This window comes from Arachis hypogaea, chromosome 11, assembly GCF_003086295.3.
Source record: "Arachis hypogaea cultivar Tifrunner chromosome 11, arahy.Tifrunner.gnm2.J5K5, whole genome shotgun sequence".
Lineage (NCBI taxonomy): Eukaryota > Viridiplantae > Streptophyta > Magnoliopsida > Fabales > Fabaceae > Arachis > Arachis hypogaea.
The window spans coordinates 37,147,665-37,171,251 of record NC_092046.1 but is presented as its reverse complement, the minus strand read 5'-3'; the positions used below and the strand labels follow the sequence as shown (position 1 = coordinate 37,171,251).

The following is a 23,587-nucleotide window of genomic DNA, read 5'->3' as shown; positions in this document are numbered from 1 at the left end:
GTGTTTATTGGTTTGGACAAACCCATAAAAAATCTATGCAATTTATCTAATACCAAAAAATTACTTTCACTATATGTTGTCATATCTAAAATGCGAGTTTGATTATTATCTGCTACGAGTTAGATCGTTATCTGACAAAAGTGTTGCATTTTTGTAGTTAATTAATATTTATGTCAGTAAAATCATTAATATAATTACTAAAGATTTTAATTTATACTTTAGTGTTAAGTTTTATTGGTCCCTAAAATTAATATTGTATATTAAAATGGGAATGGATCATCTCCATTTTTTTTCTATTAAAATTGTCTTTAAAATTTCAGTTACACTAATTACGTTTTTGAAATTAGTAAAAATATATTACATCAATCTTTTCTATTAACAGCATATTAAAGTGATTTGATGATATAGACATTAGTGATACATGTTACTTTATGATTTGACCAGTATAATGATATGATAATGGTTTTATTAGTGACATATCGACGTAAACGAGTATGTCACGTCTCATAATACTATTTAATCATGTATCATCTTATGCTTGAAGATAAAAGAGATTCGAGATAATAGTGAGAGTGTTTGAAGTGTCTTTACATTAACTTCAAAATGGCAGTTGAAGGTATTTATAAGGGATTTTGATACATAAATCAGCAAAAATTTAAGTTAATGTATGTGAGAATGAGTTGAAAAATACATGAATTTGTTGAGATATTTATAAAAAAATAATAATTTAATCATCTGAATTGATAATCTTATCTAAAATGAGTCAATGAGTTATAGTTCAAATGGCATAGTCTTCCCATATTCATTTAAGAGGTTGTGGGTTTGAATCTCCTATTTTTGATTAAAAATTTTTTTATCTAAAATGAGTATGTAAGTCCTTTTTTTATTACATGGAAAGTTAACAAGTTATCTGATGTCGCGTAATTTTCAGAATTAAATTATTATGAAAAAAGTGTACGACTAAAACTAATATTTTAAAAATATTTACCAAAATATTTGTATTTAAAAATATATGTGAAAAATATAATAAAATTAGTAATATTGAGAATTTAGAATTCATTAAAAAAAATTAAGTGTAAAATTAGTTCTTGAAAGATAAGACATTTTTTTAAATTCATTCTTAACAAATTTTTTCAATCAAACTGGTATTTATTTTTATTTAGATTTTTTCAACCAATATTTTTTCAATTCCTAAAACAAACTGACACATAAATAATATTATGCCATATGATACATTTATCTACATCAATATATTATGTATCACTGTCTGACTCATTATCTTATAATTATATGTGGCCAATTTATAAAGTAATACATATCACTAAATAGTTTATGTTATCGAATCATATCAATTTGCTGTTAATAAAAAATAAATCACAAACTAATATAATATATTTTTATCAATTCTACAAATATAATTAATATAATTAAAATCTTAAAAATAATTTTAATACACAGTAGACAAATATTTTAAGACTTAACTCGTGTTTTACTGATATTATTTACTATTATCGACTGACACCGACATTGTTAAAAATAATTGAATCTTTTTTCGTTGAGATTTTCGCCTATACGGACTTTTACAGAAGTCTTTACTATCAATTAAATTGGTTATCAACGGGTTCATCAATGAGAACGTCGTCGGTAACTTAAATATTTCTATAGTTTGTGATTTTTGTGTGTATATAATACTTTTGTTAAATGTTTCTTTTATACCAATAATAAATAAATGTATGTGAAGTCTCTTAATTTAATGTATCGATCAGAGATTGTAAATAGCTAAAATCGTCTCTAAAAGATACTCCGATTTTCATTTTGATCTTCAAACTATGATGCACGGACACTGACACGGATACGGGACACGACACGATACGGGACACGCTGACATGCAAATTTTAAAATCTTACATGACACGAGGACACACATATATATAAAATATAAAGTATTTTTTAGATAAATTGTAATAATATTTTAATATTTTATTGATATTAAAATATAAATTAAAATTTAATTATTTTTAATGTCTTATTTTAATTATATCAAGTATTTAAAATATTTTGTTTTAATAAATAAGAATTATATCTAAATTTATTTTAAGAATATATGTTAAGAATAAGATTGGACACGCGGATACGTGATGGTATTTAGGTGTGTCCAGGCGTGTCCAGAGAAGAATTTTTTATTTTTTATTAAGACACGGTTGGGCACAGCAGACACGCGTGTCGAACGAGTGTCGGTGAGTGTCGTGTCCGAAATGTGTCCGATACGCGGACACGATAACTCAGCGAAGTGTCCGTGCTTCATAGTCCTCGAAAGATAAAGATAATTAAAATCGTCCCCAAAAGATACACGATTGGTCACGTTAGTCCTTCTGTCAATTGGATAATGACGTGTCACGTTAAGTGCCACGTGGCATATAATGACGTGGAGGGCTAATGTCACGTGTCACAAAATGATTGATTGATGTGTCAGATCCGTGACACTTGGCATGCCACGTGTCAGGTCGGTGACACCTGGCATGCCACGTGTCAGGTCAGTGACACGTGGCACTTGACATGTAAAAAAGTTATTTATAATCAAAATAGTCATTGAAATTTCAGATGTAAGTCATTTTCATCCCTAAAATTTTAAAAATTAATCAAATTAGTCCTTATATAATTTTTTTTATTTTTTCTTAATAATATTAAATTTAAAATATTTTTTGATACTACTAATTTTAATAGAAATGTAATTGACAATTAAAAAATTAGTAATTGTATCTTTTTTTCTTAAAAATTTTTTCAATAAAAATATCTCTCTCCTTTAATTCTTGTCAAAATCTCTCTTATTCTTTTCTATTCTAAAACATTTTTCTTACATTATTACATTTTGTTGGAATATATATATATATATATATATATATATATATATATATATATATATATATATATATAATTGAAATGTAGGTATTTGTTAACCTAAACAAAGTTATATGCTCAAAATCAAAATTTATGTATGTTAACCTAAATGAAAGTAATACCGTAATGAAAAAAAAGATGTATAAATTTTTATTAACTTTGTTTAGGTTAACAAATACATACATTTCAATTTTGAGTATATATATATTTTATTGAACAAATTTTTAAGAAGAAAAGATACAATTACTAATTTTTTATTGTCAATTACAGTTCTATTAAAATTAGTAGTATCAAAAAATATTTTAAATTTAATATTATCAAGAAAAATAAAAAAATTATATAAGGACTAATTTGATTAATTTTTAAAATTTTAGGGATAAAAATGACTTACGTCTGAACTTTCAAGGACTATTTTGATTATAAATAATTTTTTTACATATCAAGTGTCACGTGGCATGTCACGTGTCACTGACCTGACACATGGCATGCCAGGTGTCACCGATTTGACATGTCAACCAATCATCTTGTGACACGTGGCATTAGCCCTCCACGTCATCATCCAACTGACGGAAGGACAAACGTGACCAATCGTGTATCTTTCGGGGGCAATTTTGATTATCTTTATCTTTTGAGGACCAAAATAAAAATCGAGGTATCTTTCAGAGACGATTTTGACTATTTACTCTCGAAATTATCGTAAATTCCAAACAGATGTAGTGCTCTTTTATTAGTATGTTGTTAAAATTACCAAACAAAAAGTTATTTATCTATTTCACTTTAATTTTGAAATTTAAAAACTAATGATTTAGTTGTGAAATTGAAAAATGTAATTCATTTTAGTTTGTCTATGAGTCTTTGTTTATAAGGTGATTAAGATTAATCTTAAAAATGACATATATCAACAACAAAGTCTATGCTCTACCACATCCAAAATATGATATGAAATTAAATAAAATAAATATAATAAGAGTGCTAAATATAATTAAATAACATGTGCAAAACTCAATATGTGGAACCAGCTTACCAAGCCCAGGTGGGCAGATGTACTGAAAGCAATGAAATAAGACACGTGTTTATAACCACACAAAATAAGGACACGTGTGCAATAAGGCTGTGTTTGGTTTATGTCTTAAAATTATGAAGACATAAACACAAATACACAAGAGTACATAGACATAAGAAGACATTAATTTTGTATTATGGTTGATAATTAAGACATGGACAAAACACACCATTCACAATTTTATTAAAAAATCAATTTTATCCCATTCATTCTAGTATCACCATCACCACTTCTGCCTTTTCATACTCTTTCAAAATCATCACAATTTACCATGGCATCATCATCTTCAAAATCAACATAGATTTTTTTTAATTTTTGGTAATTCTTCGTCCAAAATAAAATCAATCTCATAAGCATAAAAAATTTACCCAAAATTGCTAAAATTTAGCATAACAAACACAAATCTCTATCAATCCAAATACAGAATAAGTTATCACCTCATCCATGGCAAAGAACACCACAAATAAAATTTAATCCGAAATTTAATATTTATAAAATAAACAAAAATACTTCAATAACATTCTAATTGAACAATACAAACATTCAAATATTTTATTAAAATTTTTTTAAAACAAATACAAATTGAATCTGAGAGTAGAATAAGGAAACAAAGTAAATGAAAAAAAAAAGAAGTGGAGAAGAATGAAAAGAAGATGAACATGAAGAAAGATGGAAGGACAGGACCAAATAAAGAAAGAAGTGGAGAAGAATGAAAAGAAGATGAAGAGAAGAAGAACAAAATACGAATGGGGAGAGCGTCTTCGTTGTTACACAGTCGTTATTGATGCTAATCGAAGGGTGAGGCAGAGAGACTTTTTTATTTGCTGTGACGCTACCTGCAAGGAGAAGACAGAAGACAAACAGTGTCGCCAAAGAGAGGATGGAAGCGACGCCATTGAAATCCAAATCGGGCAAAAACAATGGAGGCTGAGAGAGGAAACGAAGAATGGTTAAAGAAGAAAAAAATAGGTTGAAGGGATAAAATGGTAAAAATTTTTCGTATTTCAACTTAAAAATGAGTGTCTCAACTAATTGGAAAGACACAGAATACATGTTTTTTGTGGGTATCCCTGTGTCACCGTGTCTCTCTTAATTTGTGTCTCACGTGCCAAACAAAGAACAGTCCCATCGTGTCTCTGTCTTTAGCATACACAGACATCAACCAAACGGTACCTAAGTTCCTTCCTCCTCTGACACGTAGATCATCCAATCACATAACGTTAAAAGCACTAGTGTACTAGTGTATAATGTGTGTATTATATGCTCTGATACATAGACACTAGTGATGGCAATGAGTAGGGTAGAGTAGGGTTTAGATCCAACCCTAACCCTACCCGCGGGTTAAAATTTTTATATAAACTCAACTCTACTCTATCTGCGGGTTGAGAATATCTCAACCCTAATCCTACCCGCTCTTAACCCATGGGTATCCGATCCTACACGTGGGTTACAAAAAATATACAACATTATTATATAATTTGATGATAATTTAAAATAGAACTGATTTTTATGTAAAAAAATATATTAAATTATCAATTAATGATTTTCTTTTAATGGTTAAGGATCTTTTGCATTTAGTGAGAGATCTTTGATTCAACATCCACTTAAAACATATTTTTATATAAGTATATAATATAAACATATATAGAGTGTGTGTTGGTCGGGTAGGGTTGAGGCTCAACCCGCACCCTACCTGACCCGCACGAGAACCCTACCCGCACTCTACCCTATCCGCTGCGGATTGGGTTGGCAACCCTACTCGATCAGCTGGGATCGGGTTGGGTACCCGCGGGTAGGGTACATATTACCACCCCTAATAGACACTGACACACACGAGACACGATACGACACGGGATACACCGACATGCGAATTTTAAAATTTTATATGACACGGGGACACGCATACAGATAAAATATAAAGTATTTTTTATATAAATCGTAATGATATTTTGATATTTTATTGATATTAAAATATAAATTAAAATATTTAATTATTTTTAATGTCTTATTTTAATTATATCAAGTATTTAAAATATTTTTTTGTTTTAATAAATAATAATATATACTATATCTAAATTTATTTTAAAAATATATGTTAAGAATAAAACAGGACACGCTGACACGTGATGGTATTTAGGTATATCCAAATATATCAAAAAAAAATTTTTATTTTTTATTAAGACACGATCGAACACAATAGACACGCGTGTCGGACGAATATCGATAAGTATCTTGTCCGAAATGTGTCCAATACGCACATACGACAATTTAACGAAGTGTTCGAGCTTCCTAAATTACATATATGTTTGAGTTCCCCTACTACTAAGGAAGTCAAATTCGTTCTATATAAAGAACAAGCCCTAACAATTGGATACAATCAAGTTGCATAGCGCAATTCTTCGATTTCAATTTCACAAACCGCTTTTGGTGCTTCCCTCTTCATCTCGTTGATTACACATTTAAGTTGTTACTTTATATTATAAGCTAAGTATTAGATCAATTAGATATGGTTGGAATAGGGGTTCCAATATGTGTACAATGTCGTAACCCTGGCAACCCTTGCCGGTGCAAGGTGGTGGGCCCAACGGTGGGGTTCCTGGCGTTTGGTGCGGCGGCGATGTGGAGTGGCCGGTGGGTGCTCTGATCTATTGTTTCCGCCACATGAAGGGCCGCAAAATCATGGCTCATCCTGCCACCGTGGTCTACCCTTCAGTCACTAATGCTATTCCAATTTAAGTTGACACTTCTTACACTTTTTCCCACCTTCGTTTTTATGTCTCATGCATGATATGAATAAAATCATGAATCTATGTTGTTTTTCTTTTTTTCCGATAAAAATATCGGATAGGATGTTATCTTAACTTAATTTCGTCTGCTAATTTTCTTTCCTTAGTTTATTAACCTTTTGTATTAATTTGTGAAATAGAAATTAGTGCTATGTATAAGTTTAATTAACAGAACGAGTATGCTCGCTTAAATATGCTGTACCTGTATGATTAAGCTTGTAGTAATGGCTGTTGACCAATAAAAAATTGTTCATATTCTGTACTATAGTAAATAGTACTCATAAGTAATGGAGGTTTCTTTTTTTTTTTTCTTTTTTTGATAGTAGTGTATTTCCAGCAAAGCGGGGAAAAATACATGAACATGGTGGTTTAGCAACACTACAAGTATAAAAGTATAAGTAAACAACACTTATTTTATGACATCCATCATTATATATATTATACCCCAAAACCTCACATACCAATAAACTACTAAAGCTTTTGGCTTTTAAGTGTGTGAAGTTTTTAGACTCAGAATTGTTGTTAGTCGTGCTTTAATACTCCACTGTTCTCCCATAGCCTTATAACAGTTTCATCTCTACTAAAGAGTCAAAAGTGAAAATTGTTTGTTTTTCTTTAAAAAAAATATTTTTGAAAGTGTTTCTTAAAATTATTTTGTGGTCATTGAAATTAAAAAATTAATATAACTTGGTATGAAATTAAAATTAGTTTGTGGCAGTAATATTTGCTGGATATGTACTTCTTTAATTTCTACGTGTACTTGTTTTTTTTTAAATTTATTGTCTAAAATTTAGCGTCTAATTATAAAAAATTAAATAATTATACTTGATTTAAAAATATAAAAATTTAAATATTTAAAAATTATTAAAAAATATTAATTATAAGACAAATTAATTAAAATAAATATTAATTATTTTTAATATTAAAATTTTTAAGAGTTTGATTTTAATTATAACTTTAAAAAATATTTATAATAATAATTATTATATATATTTTATTTAATTTTTTAATAAAATTTTTTATATAATTTTATATATTATCTCATATGAAACATACACTAGTATTCATTAAAAATTATTTAAGTAGCATTGTGTCTACATGCTACTCACTGTCCTCCTCTTTGTCCGTTATTGCTCAATTCCCCTTGTCATTTGTTAGTTGTTTCAGCTATGATTTCTGATTTTTTTTAATGGACTGATGTTCAAGTTCAATTGTGTCTAGGACTTAGGAAGATGAAGATTTCTATATTCTACTTAACCAAGTCCCTTTCATGGTGTCCATTTCCTTTCAAGTTTTACCAAGTCTTAATATTAACAAAGATATTTCTGTTTGAACTTGAGAGAATTACCCTAAACTAACTTTTTCTTTATACTTCGTTTTATTATAAAATTTTCAAATCATAATTAAAAAAGTAAATATCAACTATATTTTTAATAATTTTTAGAAATATCATGCGATTTCTAACTAAAAATAAATGACACATCCGATAATCCTAGCTAATTATTCATTTTTGGAAAAACTTTCCTTTTTCACCCAAAATTTTGTTTACTTTGTTTCAAGAGGTTAGATAATCTTATTTTTTATTAAAAAAAATGTCATTTTGGGTTATATGTATTTTTATCCTCAACACTAATGTTTACTTTTAAACTTATCTTTAACGTAGAATTATCACATAAATGTCTATATTAACAACAAGTATAATAAAAAAATATTCGAAATGTTAATAAAATTAAACAAATTAAAAAACTGGAAGCATTTTTACTTCGGATTAAAAAAATTCTGTTTTTGGTTATGATTAAAAGAAAAAAATTATTTACCTTAAGAATATTTTATCAACCTGTTTCAGTTTAGTTTTGTTGGTCAAACTTTTTTTTTTTTTGGTAATTTTTTGGTAATGGTCAGAATCTAAGTTACTGAGACGGAAATGCCCCACCTACTAAAGTTGGGCTGTGTTATCATTTTAAAAGGCCACATCAAAAACCAAATCCTTAGAAAAGAAAAATAAAAAGGGAAAAGAAAAGTTGCAAGCTCGTTGATTGTAAAACAGTACGTACTTTACCATAACTACTTCCTATAACGTAGCTCGCCTTAAGCGAAATTTTGGTTTTTCCCATCTTGTTTCTTATTTTTTATTTTTAATCCGTGCATGGCACAGGAAGCTTCCGTAATTTAAAATCCTTCCCCACAAGATGACAAGACGCCAATAAAGTCCTATCTTTGTGTATACTCAATTCAAAATTTCTTGTTTCAAATGCCAATTTGTGCAACAAAATGTAGAAGCTACACTATACTGTCTTGTTATGGACACATGCACAACGCAACACATAATTAATTAAGCAACATATCAATGAAGTTTCCTTCATGAACCATTTAATATATGTTCCTTACATTATATATATCTCACCCCAACATTAGTTCGCAACACTTGCCTTTAATTTATTATCAGTTTAATATTATAACCAAATAAAGAAAAGAAATGCTGAAGCCTCCATCATTATTCTTGCTGCTTCTCATCATCACAATTACCCCACTAGTAACATGCTCAATAACATTGATGTCTCCAAAGGACTTGGTTGATCAAACATGCCAGAAATGCGCAAACCAGTCAAAGATCCTGAGCTACCCTCTATGCTCAACGTCCCTCCCTGTAATCCCTGTGAGCCACTCGGCGAACCTCCAAGGTCTCGCGCTGATCGCAATGGAGCTAGCACTAGAGAACGTAACAAGCTCAATTGAAACCATAGACAAATTATTGGATGATGAAAATGTAAGCAGCATTATTGATAACTTGAAAGATTGCATGGAGCTGTACAGTGATGCGGCGTGGACAATAGTGAATTCAATAGGGGCATTCTTGTCAGGGAACTATGAAGTGCCAATTAATTGGATGAGTTCTGTTATGGAATCTGCATCAACATGCCAGCAAGGGTTTGGGAAAAAGGGTGAGGGTTCTCCATTGACAACGGAGAATTACAATCTTTTCCAGTTATGTGGTATTGCAGTTTGCATCATCCAAATGTCTAACCCAGTTGCCAAAGCTTCTTAGTGTTTTTTCTTTTTCTCCTTTTTTTTTTCTTATTATAGTAGTGAGGTCAGGAATTAATTTTAGTAAGTATTTGAAAAAAAAAAAAAAACATGCGAGAAAGAAGGGAGTTACTGAACTGCAAGTTCAACAGCACAAAAGTGTGTTAAGTTGGTTCCATCAATTTGGCTGTTGTATGTCTTCCTCATAAATTAAGGGACATGGAAATGTAAAATTCAAACCAGGCAGAGTAGTTACCTATTCTCTGTTTTAGTTCCTTTCTTCATTTTTAGCTTTTGCTTTTGTAATATTGCTTTGGTACTAGTAAAGTAGCCACTTTTTTTTCTTCAGTGTCTGTAAAAGATGATAACAAAAAAAATTAGTAAAAAATAGCTAAAATTTATTTTATTTAGTATTTATTAATTATTATAATAATTATTACAATAATTAATAAATATAAAAAAAAAAACAAATTCTAACGTTACTAACATTACTGTTATTTTTAATTTTTCTCCAGAGCTTTTTTTAGTCTATTATCAAAATTTAAATCTCTAATATTGATTTAATTCTATTAATTTTGAATGACTTTAATATCATATTATTAACATATACTATAGCTTAATAGAGTAATAAAACAAGTATGTATGTATCTAAGCATTTAATGATGGGTTTATAGTTTTTCTTAAAAAAATAAAGTACCAAAATTGTTTTTAAAAAATTATCATACACTTATAAACACCTAACAGAAAATAAATTGTGTCCAGCAATGCAATTTTCTGAATTTTATTTAATATTTTTCTCAAAATCTCACAAGTCTATTACAGAAAATTTCCAATAACTTATTAAATATTTTATTTTTCTTAAGAACTTATAAATTTATCACAATTTTTTTCAATTATCCTATAACTTAGCATAATATATGAGTTTTGTACACATTTCATGATAATGTATAAAACAAAATATGAGAATATATTAAAAATTAGTCGGAGTAAAAACAAATTTTGATGTAGGTTAATTATATAAAATAAAATATTATACTAGAGGACTGAAAGACTACTAAATGACAATAGTATAATGTTTGAAAGCTATAGATTGGAAATTATAGAGAGTCATAACTTACTTTTTTAAACTTTTTTTTATTGCATTTGTTTTCTTATTTTGTATTCGTTACTTATTATTTAAATAAACAAATAATTTTAGATGTAATAAATATGTAATTATAGATGTTATATATATAAAATTATAAATGTTAAATTAAATAAGGTAACTTTGTGTTATTGTTTTCTTAGTATTATTTTTTTATTATTATTCCCTAATATTACTCTAACCATATTAGTAGGAATAACAAAAGAAAATTAATGTATTCAAAATAATTTTACATTGTTATTCACACTTTTTACTTGCATAACCATTTTTCAATTGATAATAGAAGTATTTGTCTTTACAAAGTTTGAGGAATTATTTTATGGGAAGTGAATATTGTTACTTCGCTTCTTCAAAATTGACAGCACTTTTTTATTTGCAAAATTTTGCAATCTATAATGAAATACTTATTAAATTTAGAATGATATTATTAAAAGGGAATAGTAATATCTATTCCATATTTTACATAATAATGTGTATATTTAAAGCTAATTTTTTTAGTAAAGGAGACCAAATATGTGTTATATATCGTTGTGGAGCTATGGCGTAATTTTTATGGATATGGAGATAAATTTGGAGATTCAGTTTTATTTGGGATATAAAACTTAAAGTTTGATTTATGATATGGTGAAAGTGATGAATAAATTGAAGGCTTAGTATTGTCTAAAATACAAAACTTAGGATTTAATTTGCATATTTAAAAAAATTTTAATACTAAAATATTCTTAATGTTAAATTTATATGTTTAAAAAAATTTTAAATAAAAAACTCAAATCTAATTTTTAGATTTGCATGTTTAAAAAAAATTAAAAATTATACATTCAACCCTTAAATTTGTATTCACTATGTAAAAAAAAAATCAAATCTTCACATTTTTTAAAAATACCATTAGAAATCCAACACCAAAATGAGAAAGTGTATATTTAAAGAGTCAAGTTAAAAGATAATTCGAAAGAGAGATGACCAAATTGAGTTTCTAATCGAATAAGGGGGAAATTGCTTAATGTTAGTGACGGTTTCGGAGTATTTTTTTTTTTTTTTAAATATTGGGTCTATATTGATGTAATTCATCAAAATGTCTAAAAAATTATATTTAACTTCATTGTGGGAATATACAAAACGTCACCGCCTTTTTTCAACTTTTTTAATTAAAAAAAATCAAAAACCTCAAAACATCATTAACGTTTTTCTACTCCCAATTTAAAAAAAATTATCCATACAAAACGGTTTTGTCATTTTGTAAAAAAAAAAAATTTAAATGAAAACGGCATTGTCATTTTATATTTAATGAATTTAAAAATTATTTTTACATATAAAATATAGGTGATATTTTGTGTTCTTTTAAAAAAAATATATATTTCATACAAAAATAAAATTCACATACATTAAAATATTAGGGCACATCACATAATTTGTTCCAATATAAAAAAAATCAGTCCTTATTTCGTTCTACGTTTTATTAATTTGTATAAAATTCAAAAAAAAAAAAGTGTACCTAAGGTTTTGTTTGGATATAGGAAAGAAAATAGAAAGAAAGAAAATAAGAGAAAAGAAAATGAGAGAAAAGAAAATAGAAGGAAAAGTAGAATTATTTATGTGTTGTTTGGATGAAGAGAAAATGAATGGAAAGAAAATAAAGAGAAAATTTTCTTTTGTTTGGATGAAAAAAAAAGTGAGAAGAAAGAAAATTATAATAGTATAAAGTTACATTAATACCCTTATAATAAAATAAAGTATAAATGTTTTTATTTATTTATGTTTTATTGCATTTTATGAATATTATAAAATATTATAATTTTATAAATTATTTATCTAATATATATAATGTTTAAATATAAATCTTTATATAATAATGTATTAAAACTATTAAAACTAAATTTATATTAATAATTATTAATAATAATAGAATTAGGGGTAGTATTGTAAATACACTAAAAGTAACATTTTCTTTCTTATTTTCTTACTTCTAATGAAAAGAAAAAATTTTTTTGTGGGATCATACCAAAATTTTCTTTCCTTCCCATTTTCTATGGTATCCAAACAAAGGAAAATAAAAATTTTCACTCATTTTTCTTTCACCATTTTTTTTTCTTCTTATTTTCCCTTAAACCAAACATAGTGTAAAGAATATAGTAAGAGGAGAAGTGACCAAACAGAGCTTTTACCTTTTAGTGAAAGAAGAAAAAGAAAAAGAAAAAGTTTAGGAGGTCAGCAATTTTATTAAATTTTAGCCAGCATATAACCAGCAGAAATGTGAGCCATTGAATAAAATTTCATACCAATTTCACACCATTAAATCATCATTAATGACTATTTAATGGTTACTAATCACAAAAGTTGCTGTCACCTAAAAAAAAGCGGCTTAATGGTTGTGATGATAGCGACAGTGGCCAGCGCCACCGAAGCAAATGAATCGTTCTTAAAAAATTGTATCCTCCCGCGCAAAAAGGAGCTCCCGTGAAATACAATATTGCAACTCAGAACTGTAAAGCCAGCTCTCCCTCGTGATTCTTTTCATCTCCATACCTTATTCTTTCTTTCTTTCTTTCTTTGGTTCGTTCCCAGCGTCACTCACTTACAGTTACAGTTCCTCATTCCGTTTCTCTTCGATCTTTGCAAACACACACACAATGGTGAAGGATATGGAGTACTACAATATTCTCGGAGTCTCTTCTTCTGCCTCTGAAGACCAAATTCGCAAGGCTTATTACCTCAAGGTTAATTTCTTTTTAATTTTATCATTTCTTTTTTCGCAATTTTGACGTAGTTCTCTCCTGTTTTTTGTGGTTTATTGGAATCGTGATTATTGCTATTATTCACCTGTTATGATCGGTGAATTTTACGGTTGTTTTACTGTGATATGCAGGCAATGCAGGTTCATCCCGATAAAAACCCAAACGATCCTCGTGCAGCTGAAAAATTTCAGGTTTTGCTTGAGCTTGTTCAGATTACTGAATAACAATTAATTATGCTAATTTTAGATAAGAACGAACGCTATTTGTGGTGGTTTTGCAGGTTTTGGGTGAAGCTTACCAGGTTTTGAGTGATCCGGTACAGAGGAATGCGTATGATCAGAATGGGAAGCATTCTGTGTCTAGGTACGCATGAATATGATGATGATGATGATGTGTTTCAGCTTAATATCATTTTATGCCAAAGCAATTTATGTAGTTTGATAAGTGATAACAATCAGGATTTGATTGAATTGAATCTGAAAGCCTTCCCTTCCCTTAGTCTTGTTTGTTGATGATTGTAACCTGAGTTAATTACTCAAGCGGGGATGAAGAATGTAACCAGTATAGTCCATTCTTGAAGCAATGATCAGTACTGTACCTACATGTATAGTCCAAAATAGTTATCTCCCGAGAAATTGAAGATGGTTTTTCTTTTTTATTATTATTATTATTATTTAATGATTAATTGGTTCCTTGACAGAGAAACAATGCTTGACCCCACGGCTGTGTTTGCACTGCTCTTCGGAAGTGAATTGTTCGAGGACTATGTAGGGCATCTAGCTGTGGCATCGATGGCTTCTTCTGAACTATCCGAAGAAAGCAATGACCTTGATAAAATGAATGAAAAGTTAAAGGCAAGTAGGTTTTGCCAAAAGAAACTAAAAGCTCAGACCATATAGTTAACGATGTAATTTTACAGTTGCTGTTCTTTCTTTAGATTGGTAGAACTAGATGTATAACTAAGAAAGTTCCTACTCCTACTTTCATTTATTATGATGAAAATTCAATCAGGGTAGTTTGTTTAATATAAGATAATAATTTTTCTTAACAAAAAACTCAAAGTTCATTCCTGAATCCTTATATTGCTGATAATATGAATAATATTACTGTTTCAAAACACTCAATTAAAGTGACAGCTTAGGCCATACTGTCATAGTTTAGATTGTAAGCTTATTGTTCCTGTTCATTCTTTATGTTGATGGAAAAGATGTATAACTAGCAAAGTTCCTATTGCTCACTTAAAATTATTATGAATATCCCATCAGGGTAATTTACCTATTATAATTTTTTTTTCTTACTCCAGGTAATTCCCAATTTTCTTGATGATTTAACTTCGTTTCTCCAAAACAGTTAAGTTAAAAAGACAGTACCTTATATATCAAGCCTGCATGCACCATTTGAAGTTTGTAATAGTTATCTTAGCTGAGAGGTGTTCAGGTTCACAGCTACAAAATATCAGTTCATTTTAACTGGAACTATGATGCTGGATAGTGGGTTCTATTAAAATCTAAGCGACTTTTATTTTAATTTTTTTCTTTTACTAGGAATTTTAGATACCTGTAATTTTCTTTCTGTTATAGCACTTTCTTATGACATTTTCCTAACCATACCATTTCACTCCATACCTGGGATCATTTTCTTTCTGTTGTATTGATAATGCATTCTTTCCTTAGGCACAATCTATTGGGAAAAAATCACAGTGCCAGAGATGAGATCAGATTGAGAGTTAGCTCAGCTTTAGTAAAAGGAAAATATTATCCCCTTATTTTATTTTACTTTGTCTTCAATTGTGTACTCTGTCTCAATAAATTGTAGGCTGTCCAAAGAGAAAGGGAGGAAAAATTGGCAAGGTTTTTGAAAGATTTCCTTGGTCAATATGTTCATGGTGACCAAAAGGGATTCTTACATCAAGCAGAATCTGAAGCAAGACGGCTTTCTCGCGCAGGTTAGTTAAACATCCATCCAACTTATTTTCTTCTTATTATTTCCTTTTGAACTGAGCACATGATGCAATTGCTAGTAATGAAATGCTGCAGATTATTTAGTGCCTCGTACAGAGAAAAATCCACAAAAACTCTAACCATGAATTAACACTTCTCTGAGTTCATTCTGAAATTATCAACTTAGATGCTACATATTTGATGTTTCACATGATGTCTTGTAAATGATGAGCTTCATCATGATTCATAAGTGCACAACCACTATATCACTACGCAAAAATTGAATTTGTTACATGTCATTGTATCAATGGTACTACCAATTAATTTTCACTCTCCGTCATCTCTGAATGCCAATGCAGCCTTTGGAGTTGATATGTTACACACCATAGGGTATATATACTCAAGACAGGCAGCACAAGAACTAGGGAAGAAAGCCATTTATCTTGGAGTGCCATTTTTGGCTGAGTGGGCTCGCAACAAAGGACATTTCTGGAAATCACAGCTTACGGCTGCTAAAGGTATAACAATTCCAATGTTAACCACCCCCCACTCCCAAAAATTTTCTGTTTGCTAGTTATTCAAACTTAAATGTCTGATTTTATTGAGCACATACAAATTAGGTGCTTATCAGTTGCTGCAGTTTCAAGAAGACATCTACAAGCAACGTAAAACGGATGGTAGTGGCCCAGAAAATGATATTGACTCTCATATTAATAAGGATACATTGATGAATTCTTTGTGGAAGTTAAATGTGGTGGACATAGAAGTAACTCTTGCACATGTGTGCCAAATGGTAGGTTCTTAAATTCTTTTACTTCAAATTATTTTGTGTTTGTGTTCGTGCAATCTGGTATATTTAGTTACTGTAGTATGGATCAATAATCCATATAAAAATAAAGCTATTCTATGTAAAGATAACTTCTTTTTCCATATGGTAATCTAAGAGCGACAATGAACTTAAGATTTGACTTCTTTTGGAAGAGATGGAAGATATCACTTGCTAGCAGAATTCAGGAACTGAAAGGGATAGCAGATTCATATTCATACTAATATATTCTTTCAGGTGCTAAGGGAACAAAATGTTAAGAAAGAGGAACTTAAAGTACGGGCAAATGCTCTTAAAATTCTTGGGAAGATATTTCAGGTGCCCATCTTAAGTTACTTGTCATCAAGTATTCTATCTTTCAACTTTTAAAGAATACAACATAAGGATTGTTCTCTCTAATATTCTTGTTTACTCATGTGAGCCTCGTCTAGGGATGACAATATTATCCGGACTCGCGGGACCCATCCCGTCTCTGTCCAGTCGGGACAGGTAATACCTCGACCCGATGCGAGACGGGTTTTTGGGCGGAGACGGAGTCTTGGGCAGGGCGGGATTAGGTAATACCCGCCCTGGTATGTATATAATATATATAAAATAATTAGTAAAATATTAATAATATTGTATTATTTTTAAATTTTTACTTTAATTTATGTTATGTATGTGAGGATGGTTATATAAATTTTAAAATTTAATTTTATTTGTTGAATTTTAATAATTATAGAGACGGATAAAGTACCTGCAGAAGCCGATTAGGGTTCAATTTTACTACGTATGGATAGGAGTGAAATAGATTCTATACAGATTATTGTAGTACAGGACAGGATTTAATAGGACAAAACCCGGCCACCTACCCGCCCTATTGTCATCCCTAACCTCATCACCATGATCCCATTTTCAAATGCTATAAAGCAATGTGCCTGTGAAAACTTGTCATGGTAAACTTTCATCAGTGACTAGATTCTTTTGTATATCTCATACTAGATACCACTTTCCTAATCAATGGTAAACATATATGATCATGTTATGTGAAAACTTCACTTGATCCATTTCTTTTTTTTTCTTTCACATTTCTTTGATTTTATTTATGATTACTTTGTAGCTTAAAACATAATCAAGTCACAATGATGATGAACTGCTATGTGCCTATGTCTTCTAATAATGGATATAACATGATCAGGAAAAGAATCCAAAAGTAGAAGAGACATTGAAGAAGAAAATCGCTATAGATTCTGACGACGAAGGAAGCAGTTCTGATTCTTCAGAAGATGAATCACATAGAGCTCTTTCCTATCGAGCTCCCTTTTTTACTCAGGCATGTTCAAAACAATTTAAAGCCAACTCATGCGCATGCAAACTACTGCAAAATATGTGCATATTAATTCTCATTTTGCTTCTGCAGGGTATTGGCAGGCTATTCAAATGCCTTTGTAATCCAGCATTTGATGTGGACGATGAAGAGTAGTTTACAAAAGTAAATGATCTGCAAAAACGTAAGGAGTATGAAACAAAGATTCATCCCTTCTCAACATTTTATTGGTGAGAGTGAGACGATATACTAATAACATGGCTTTGTAGTACGCTGGTAGTGCTGGAACATAGTTTTGTGAAGAAAATGGTGCAAACCAGGGAGAATCATGTTTGTTGCTGCTTGTAATTACCACTGTTACCATTTTACCAACTTACATTTGGCATGTCACTTTTAGGCTATGTATACTCGATGTTGCCTGTTGTAATTACCACTGGTAATCTCACGGATCATATTGTTCCTCCTTACTTTTGTATTCTGAGTGAAAATCTATTTGCCTACAAACCTTAGACATCATACTTCAAACACCTACTTTGTATTTCTTTTCTTGTTTTATATTTTTATTGTTTCGGAAACTTAAAATTAAAAGCTTCAAGTATGAAAAATTATAAACTGAAAAAAAAAAAAAAAGGAACCTTAAGCGATGTCAAACTTAAGTGCTCATATCAATACTCATTTTCTAATATCCCATTTCTTTATTATCGTTCCACACTTGGTGCATTCATTTGTGCTAAACTTGAAAGGCGAGTTCTTTGGTGGCAAAGGTTCCAGTGGCTAACGATGGCTAGAAGTTAACTTGTGAGTTGTGAGTGATTTAGTGACATGTGGCAGTGAAAATTCCAAGAGGAGGAGTAAAAGAAAAATGGTAAACATGTGATTAAAATGCAAAGGACAATAATATATTTTAAAAATAAATAAAAAAGATCCATGTGATAATTGCGATATTCATAATTAATAATAGCAAGGTCATTTTAGCCTATTACGTAATATATATTTTAAAAAACAAATAAAATTGCGATATTCATAATTAATAGCAAGGTTATTTTAGCCTATTACGTAATATATATTTTAAAAAACAAATAAAACTAAATGTCTAGAGGGATAAAGTGATTCATGTGACAATTGTGATATTCATATTTAATTAAACAACATATTTATTTAAGATTTTTTTATTTAAATTAATTAAATATAATAACTATATAAATTTGTAAAATGTAGAGTATGTACTTTTATTTGTAATTGCTCATATCTCGAGTACAATAGGATAAATTAAGTTACACAAGCATCTTGGATACGAATAAAATTCGGTAACTAGATATTGTGTACTCAAAATATGTACATTGCAGAAAAATCAGACACAGAGATACATGAAAACATGATAAAAGGAGTGTAGCCGAGATCTGTTTATTTCATTTGGTATCTTTTGGGTTTTTGAAAATTTCACAACAATTATTGATAGACGAGGAGGTTACATTCGATCGGACAATATTAACACTCTGAATGCAACCTGATATGTAGCGGAGGCACTGGATTTTGAGGTCAGTTTTTACGTCTATTATTTTTAATATTTAATTATTTAATATATTTTGATTTATTTAGTTTTTAATTGATACACCCTTATATGTTAATTAGATATTTAGTGTCTACTTGGATGAAATTTGTTGAAAGAGTAGAACACTAAAATTTAATTAAGTATTTATGAAATAATTTTTATCTGTCGTATTAGTTTATTATAAAATAATTATATTTTATATTTGTTATTCTTAATTAAATAATATACTATTTTATGAATTAAATCAGCAGTTAATGATTCATGTTTAAATTTAATTAAATGATATTATATTATTTAGTAAATAATGCATTCTCTTTTTGTGTATATGCATTAAATTATTTAATGAGCCATGCTTAAAATTAATTAAGTTATATTCGTAATTATTTTATTATAAAGCAATAACACAATAAGAAATTAGTTTAAGAAGACTAATGAATAATAGTTGTACAGTCACTTAGGAATTTGTTGGCACGTCGTGTGATTCTGGGGATCTCGCGGCCTGAGATTCTACTACCTTATATCAGGGAAGCTGGCTTTGAACATGCCGCAGTAGAGTTAAGGGATTTTATCTTCGACAATATCCTATTCTCTGTATTTGTGAAGTGATAGAGACCGGAGACACATATTTTTCACCTTCCATGGGGGCAAGGTCACCATCACGCTCTAGGATGTGGTATGCCATATTGGGTCGCGCACAAATGTTGACTCAATAGGCGGATGTACAAAAGATTTTCAACAGTTTCATGGGCACCCCACGTGGCAATGGGTTACGGATTTGCTTAGTGATAGGCCTCCTCCCCAGCACGAGGACAAGAAGCGGAATTTCAGATTGAAGACGACTTGGCTCAGGAATAAGGTGTCCCACAATTCAACAGGGGCTGATGCATCTACTCTCTGCCAGTATGCTAGATGTATGTTGATTGGGGGATACTTGTTTACAGACAACTCACACAACCTTGTCCTCATCCGATGGCTGCCGCTGCTGGCTGACTTTGATAGTTGCAGACGTTTGTCAGGAGATCTGCACTGCTGTCGCACACCTATCATTCGTTGGGCAGTGCTGTCAGGCATGATACGACGGACATTACCAGGTGCGTGCCATTGGTCATGTCGTGGATTTATCACAGGTTTCCTACTTTTTGTCCTGCCGGATTCGATACTTTGAAATTTTCACTTGCTTCGAGGTAATTATTTAATATCTTTGTTTTTGTTGTAATACTATGAATTTGCAATATTGAAAAGTAATGATAACGGTTTTTCGATTATTAGGTTGGTGGGACTTGGACAGCAAATTCGGGACAACCATCATGACAAAGGCCTTAGATTGCGGTCTAGTCTGGATGCGCTTAGGTTTGACGAGGTACGACACCTGGTATCATCCAATGTTATACACAAATTACCCTTCTAGTGCTAAATATAGTGTTGTGCGTGTTTTCAGTTTCGGTGGACACCATATGATGTTCCCCAGCTACGACAGATGACACCTGACTGGATTAAGAGCATCAGAGAGATTCATACATGGCGATCTATGGTGCCGTTAGTGTGTTTTCATTTTGTCGAGTTCCATCACGTGGAAAGGATCAAGAAACAACTCGATGGTGAGCATCATCGGCTGGAGGACCCGGTCAATATGGATGAGTTCTTGTTCAGGACGACTTGGGAAGACGACGTGTGGCGGCCTGAGTGACATCATGCGTGGTATGATTTGTAAAGGGAGCGTGGCCAGTGGTGCACGGATTCCCACACTCCGTACAACTGAACCAGCAAGTGCACTGGATCGTTCAAGTAATACCTGAGGTGAGTTAGGGTCGATCCCACGAGGATTGTCGGCTTGGATCAAATAGTGGTTATCTTGTAAATCTTAGTTAGGCGGATAAAAAAGTTGTTTAGTTGTTTATGTGCATAAAAGTAAAATAAAGAAAACGTTACTCAGTAATTGTGAATTCGAATGATAAGAAGATGGTTAAGACTTCAAAGATACTTTGTTCTTCTGAATCAATACTTTCTTACTGTCTACTCCAACTGTAAATGATTTCTTCTATAGCAGGCTGTATGTGATCAACGCCGGTTTGAGCAGCCGCCAATCCTCCTCTAGGCTGAATACCAGGTTTAGTGCGCATCCAGTCTGAATGAGGGTGAAGCGATTGCAGTTCATCCCCTTGGTGATCCTACTCAAAACGCCACAGAAAAGGTCGAATCTTCCAGATCAGAGAATGCTGCGCCTTGATTCTAGCCTTTACCACAAAAACCCTAATCTCTCCAAACCTCAGATGAACTGATCTCTTGAGAAGTCCCCAACGAAGTCGTGGATTAGCCATCTAAAAGACGTATCCTCAAGCTAGTGGTTCATTGATATCCAATGAAAGACGCTTGCTAAACCCATGTAGAATAGAGATAACCTTGTGCCAGTTCAACTCATTCGTAAGGTTGAAGAACAAAGATACATCTTAGAATAGAATCGAACACAGATTGAAAATAGAACAATAGTACTTTTATTAATCCATAAAACTCAGCAGAGCTCCTAACCTTAACTTAGGAGGTTTAATGACTCATGCTGATAGAAGAAATACAGAATAAAACGTAAAAGTGGGCAAGTGTCTAAGTGTCTTTAACAATGGTGAACTCTTGTCTATATATACTAATCTAATAACTAAAGATCATAGAAATATGATAGGCTTAGGCTTGTAGTGCAAAAATCTACTTATGGGGTCCACTTGGTGAGTGTTTGGGCAGAGCTTTAGTGTCTCCCACGTGCTAGGACTCTTTAGGGGCATTGAACACTGGCTAAGGGCCCACGCTGGTCACCTCCTTATGGGCATTGGACGCCAGGACTGGGGTAGATATCTGGCGTTGAACGCCAGTTTTGGGCCTTCAATTCTGAAGCAAAGTATAGACTATTACATATTTCTAGAAAGCCCTGGATGTTAGCTTTTCATAGCCATTGAGAACGCTTCATTTAGACTTCTGTAGCTCTAGAAAAGCTCCTTTGAGTACACGGAGATCAGATCCTGACAGCATCTAAAAATACCTAAAAAATGTGAATTTTAGGACTACAGTGCTTTCTCTGTCTCTGAATCAGACTTTTGCTCCAGCTCCTCAATTTCAGACAGAAAATACCTGAAATTGCATAAAAACACACAAACTCAAAGTACAATCTAAAAATGTGAATTTTACACTAAAACCTATGCAAACATAATAAAACTTACATAAAACATGCTAAAAGCTATATGAAAATGATGCCAAAAAGCGTATAAAATATCCGCTCATCAGCCAGCAGCACATGATGGTCACCGTTGAAGGTGACCCAGATCCTCGACCCATGCAAGACTACTGGTTATGGTGGAAGAGAGCGTGTACTGTTTGTTTTCTATCTAATTTGGCTGATTCGAGGGAGGCAGCTCCAGCACCTGATATTCCTTCGGTAGCCCCGGGTCAATGGGGTGTGTTAGACCTTCCACAAGATGCTCTAGATCATAGGTGACGGGATAAAAGACACATTAGAGATGATACCCGTAGGCCAGCTTGGAAGGCCTGGACTTATTAAGGGTTTCCAGCACAGCAGGATGAGCATTTCTCTTACGAGGAGGCGTAGTACACACGACAAGAGGAGATCTCTGAGGGTCCTTCGATTACTTTCCCTTACGATGTACCATCACATGAGTTCTTTGCTGGGCATGAGGCGGATATTGCTAGGAACTTCATGACAGGTCCCTGGTGCGCGAATTTGTGACTCGCACAACTGAACCGGCAAGTGCACCGGGTCGTCCAAGTAATACCTCAGGTGAGTGAGGGTCGAATCCCACGAGGATTGCCAGATTGAGCAAGATGTAGTTATCCTGCAGATCTTAGTCAGACGAATAGAAGGATAGTTGTTGTTTGTTATAGGTGCATAAACAAGCAATAATAATAAAACATGAAAACAGTAGTGAGAGGTCAGTTAAAGCTTCGGAGATGCTTATTCTTCTGGATTAACACGTCATACTAACTACTTCAACGACGAATGATTCCTTCAATGGCAAGGTTGTAAGTGATTAAGTCATTGATCGTGGTCATTAATCTCCTCAGATTCAAACCAAATACCCGAACATGCTATATCAATCTGGGAGAGGGTGAAGCACGCGCAATTCAATTTCTTGATAATCCTACTCAAAACACCACAGACAAGGTCGGATCTTCTGGATCAGAGAATGACGCTCTATGATTCTAGCTCTTAGAGCCACAGGAACTTCAATTACCCATGACTAACAAGATTTCATGTCACATATCCCAATTAGCCCAAGTGACTTGTTGGAACCCGTGATGCACTCTCAAGCTATA

General features: G+C 31.5%; 2 protein-coding genes and 1 pseudogene across 2 annotated transcripts; all 3 read left to right on the top strand.

Moving 5' to 3' along the window:
- The first annotated feature begins 6,323 nt into the window (after positions 1 to 6,323).
- On the top strand, positions 6,324 to 6,939 carry LOC112723858 (uncharacterized; annotated as a pseudogene).
- Positions 6,940 to 9,169: 2,230 nt separating this feature from the next.
- On the top strand, positions 9,170 to 10,113 carry LOC112720697 (putative invertase inhibitor). Its single transcript, XM_025771739.3, has one exon. The coding sequence runs from the start codon at positions 9,223 to 9,225 to the stop codon at positions 9,790 to 9,792; it is 570 nt and encodes a 189-aa protein (XP_025627524.1). The 5' UTR covers positions 9,170 to 9,222; the 3' UTR covers positions 9,793 to 10,113.
- Positions 10,114 to 13,413: 3,300 nt separating this feature from the next.
- On the top strand, positions 13,414 to 18,222 carry LOC112720696 (chaperone protein dnaJ 10). The gene is made up of 10 exons (XM_029290176.2): positions 13,414 to 13,628; positions 13,778 to 13,837; positions 13,927 to 14,009; positions 14,347 to 14,500; positions 15,462 to 15,591; positions 15,946 to 16,104; positions 16,207 to 16,379; positions 16,650 to 16,730; positions 17,590 to 17,724; positions 17,812 to 18,222. The coding sequence occupies exons 1-10, from the start codon at positions 13,542 to 13,544 to the stop codon at positions 17,872 to 17,874; spliced, it is 1,125 nt and encodes a 374-aa protein (XP_029146009.1). The 5' UTR covers positions 13,414 to 13,541; the 3' UTR covers positions 17,875 to 18,222.
- The last annotated feature ends 5,365 nt before the right edge of the window (positions 18,223 to 23,587 follow it).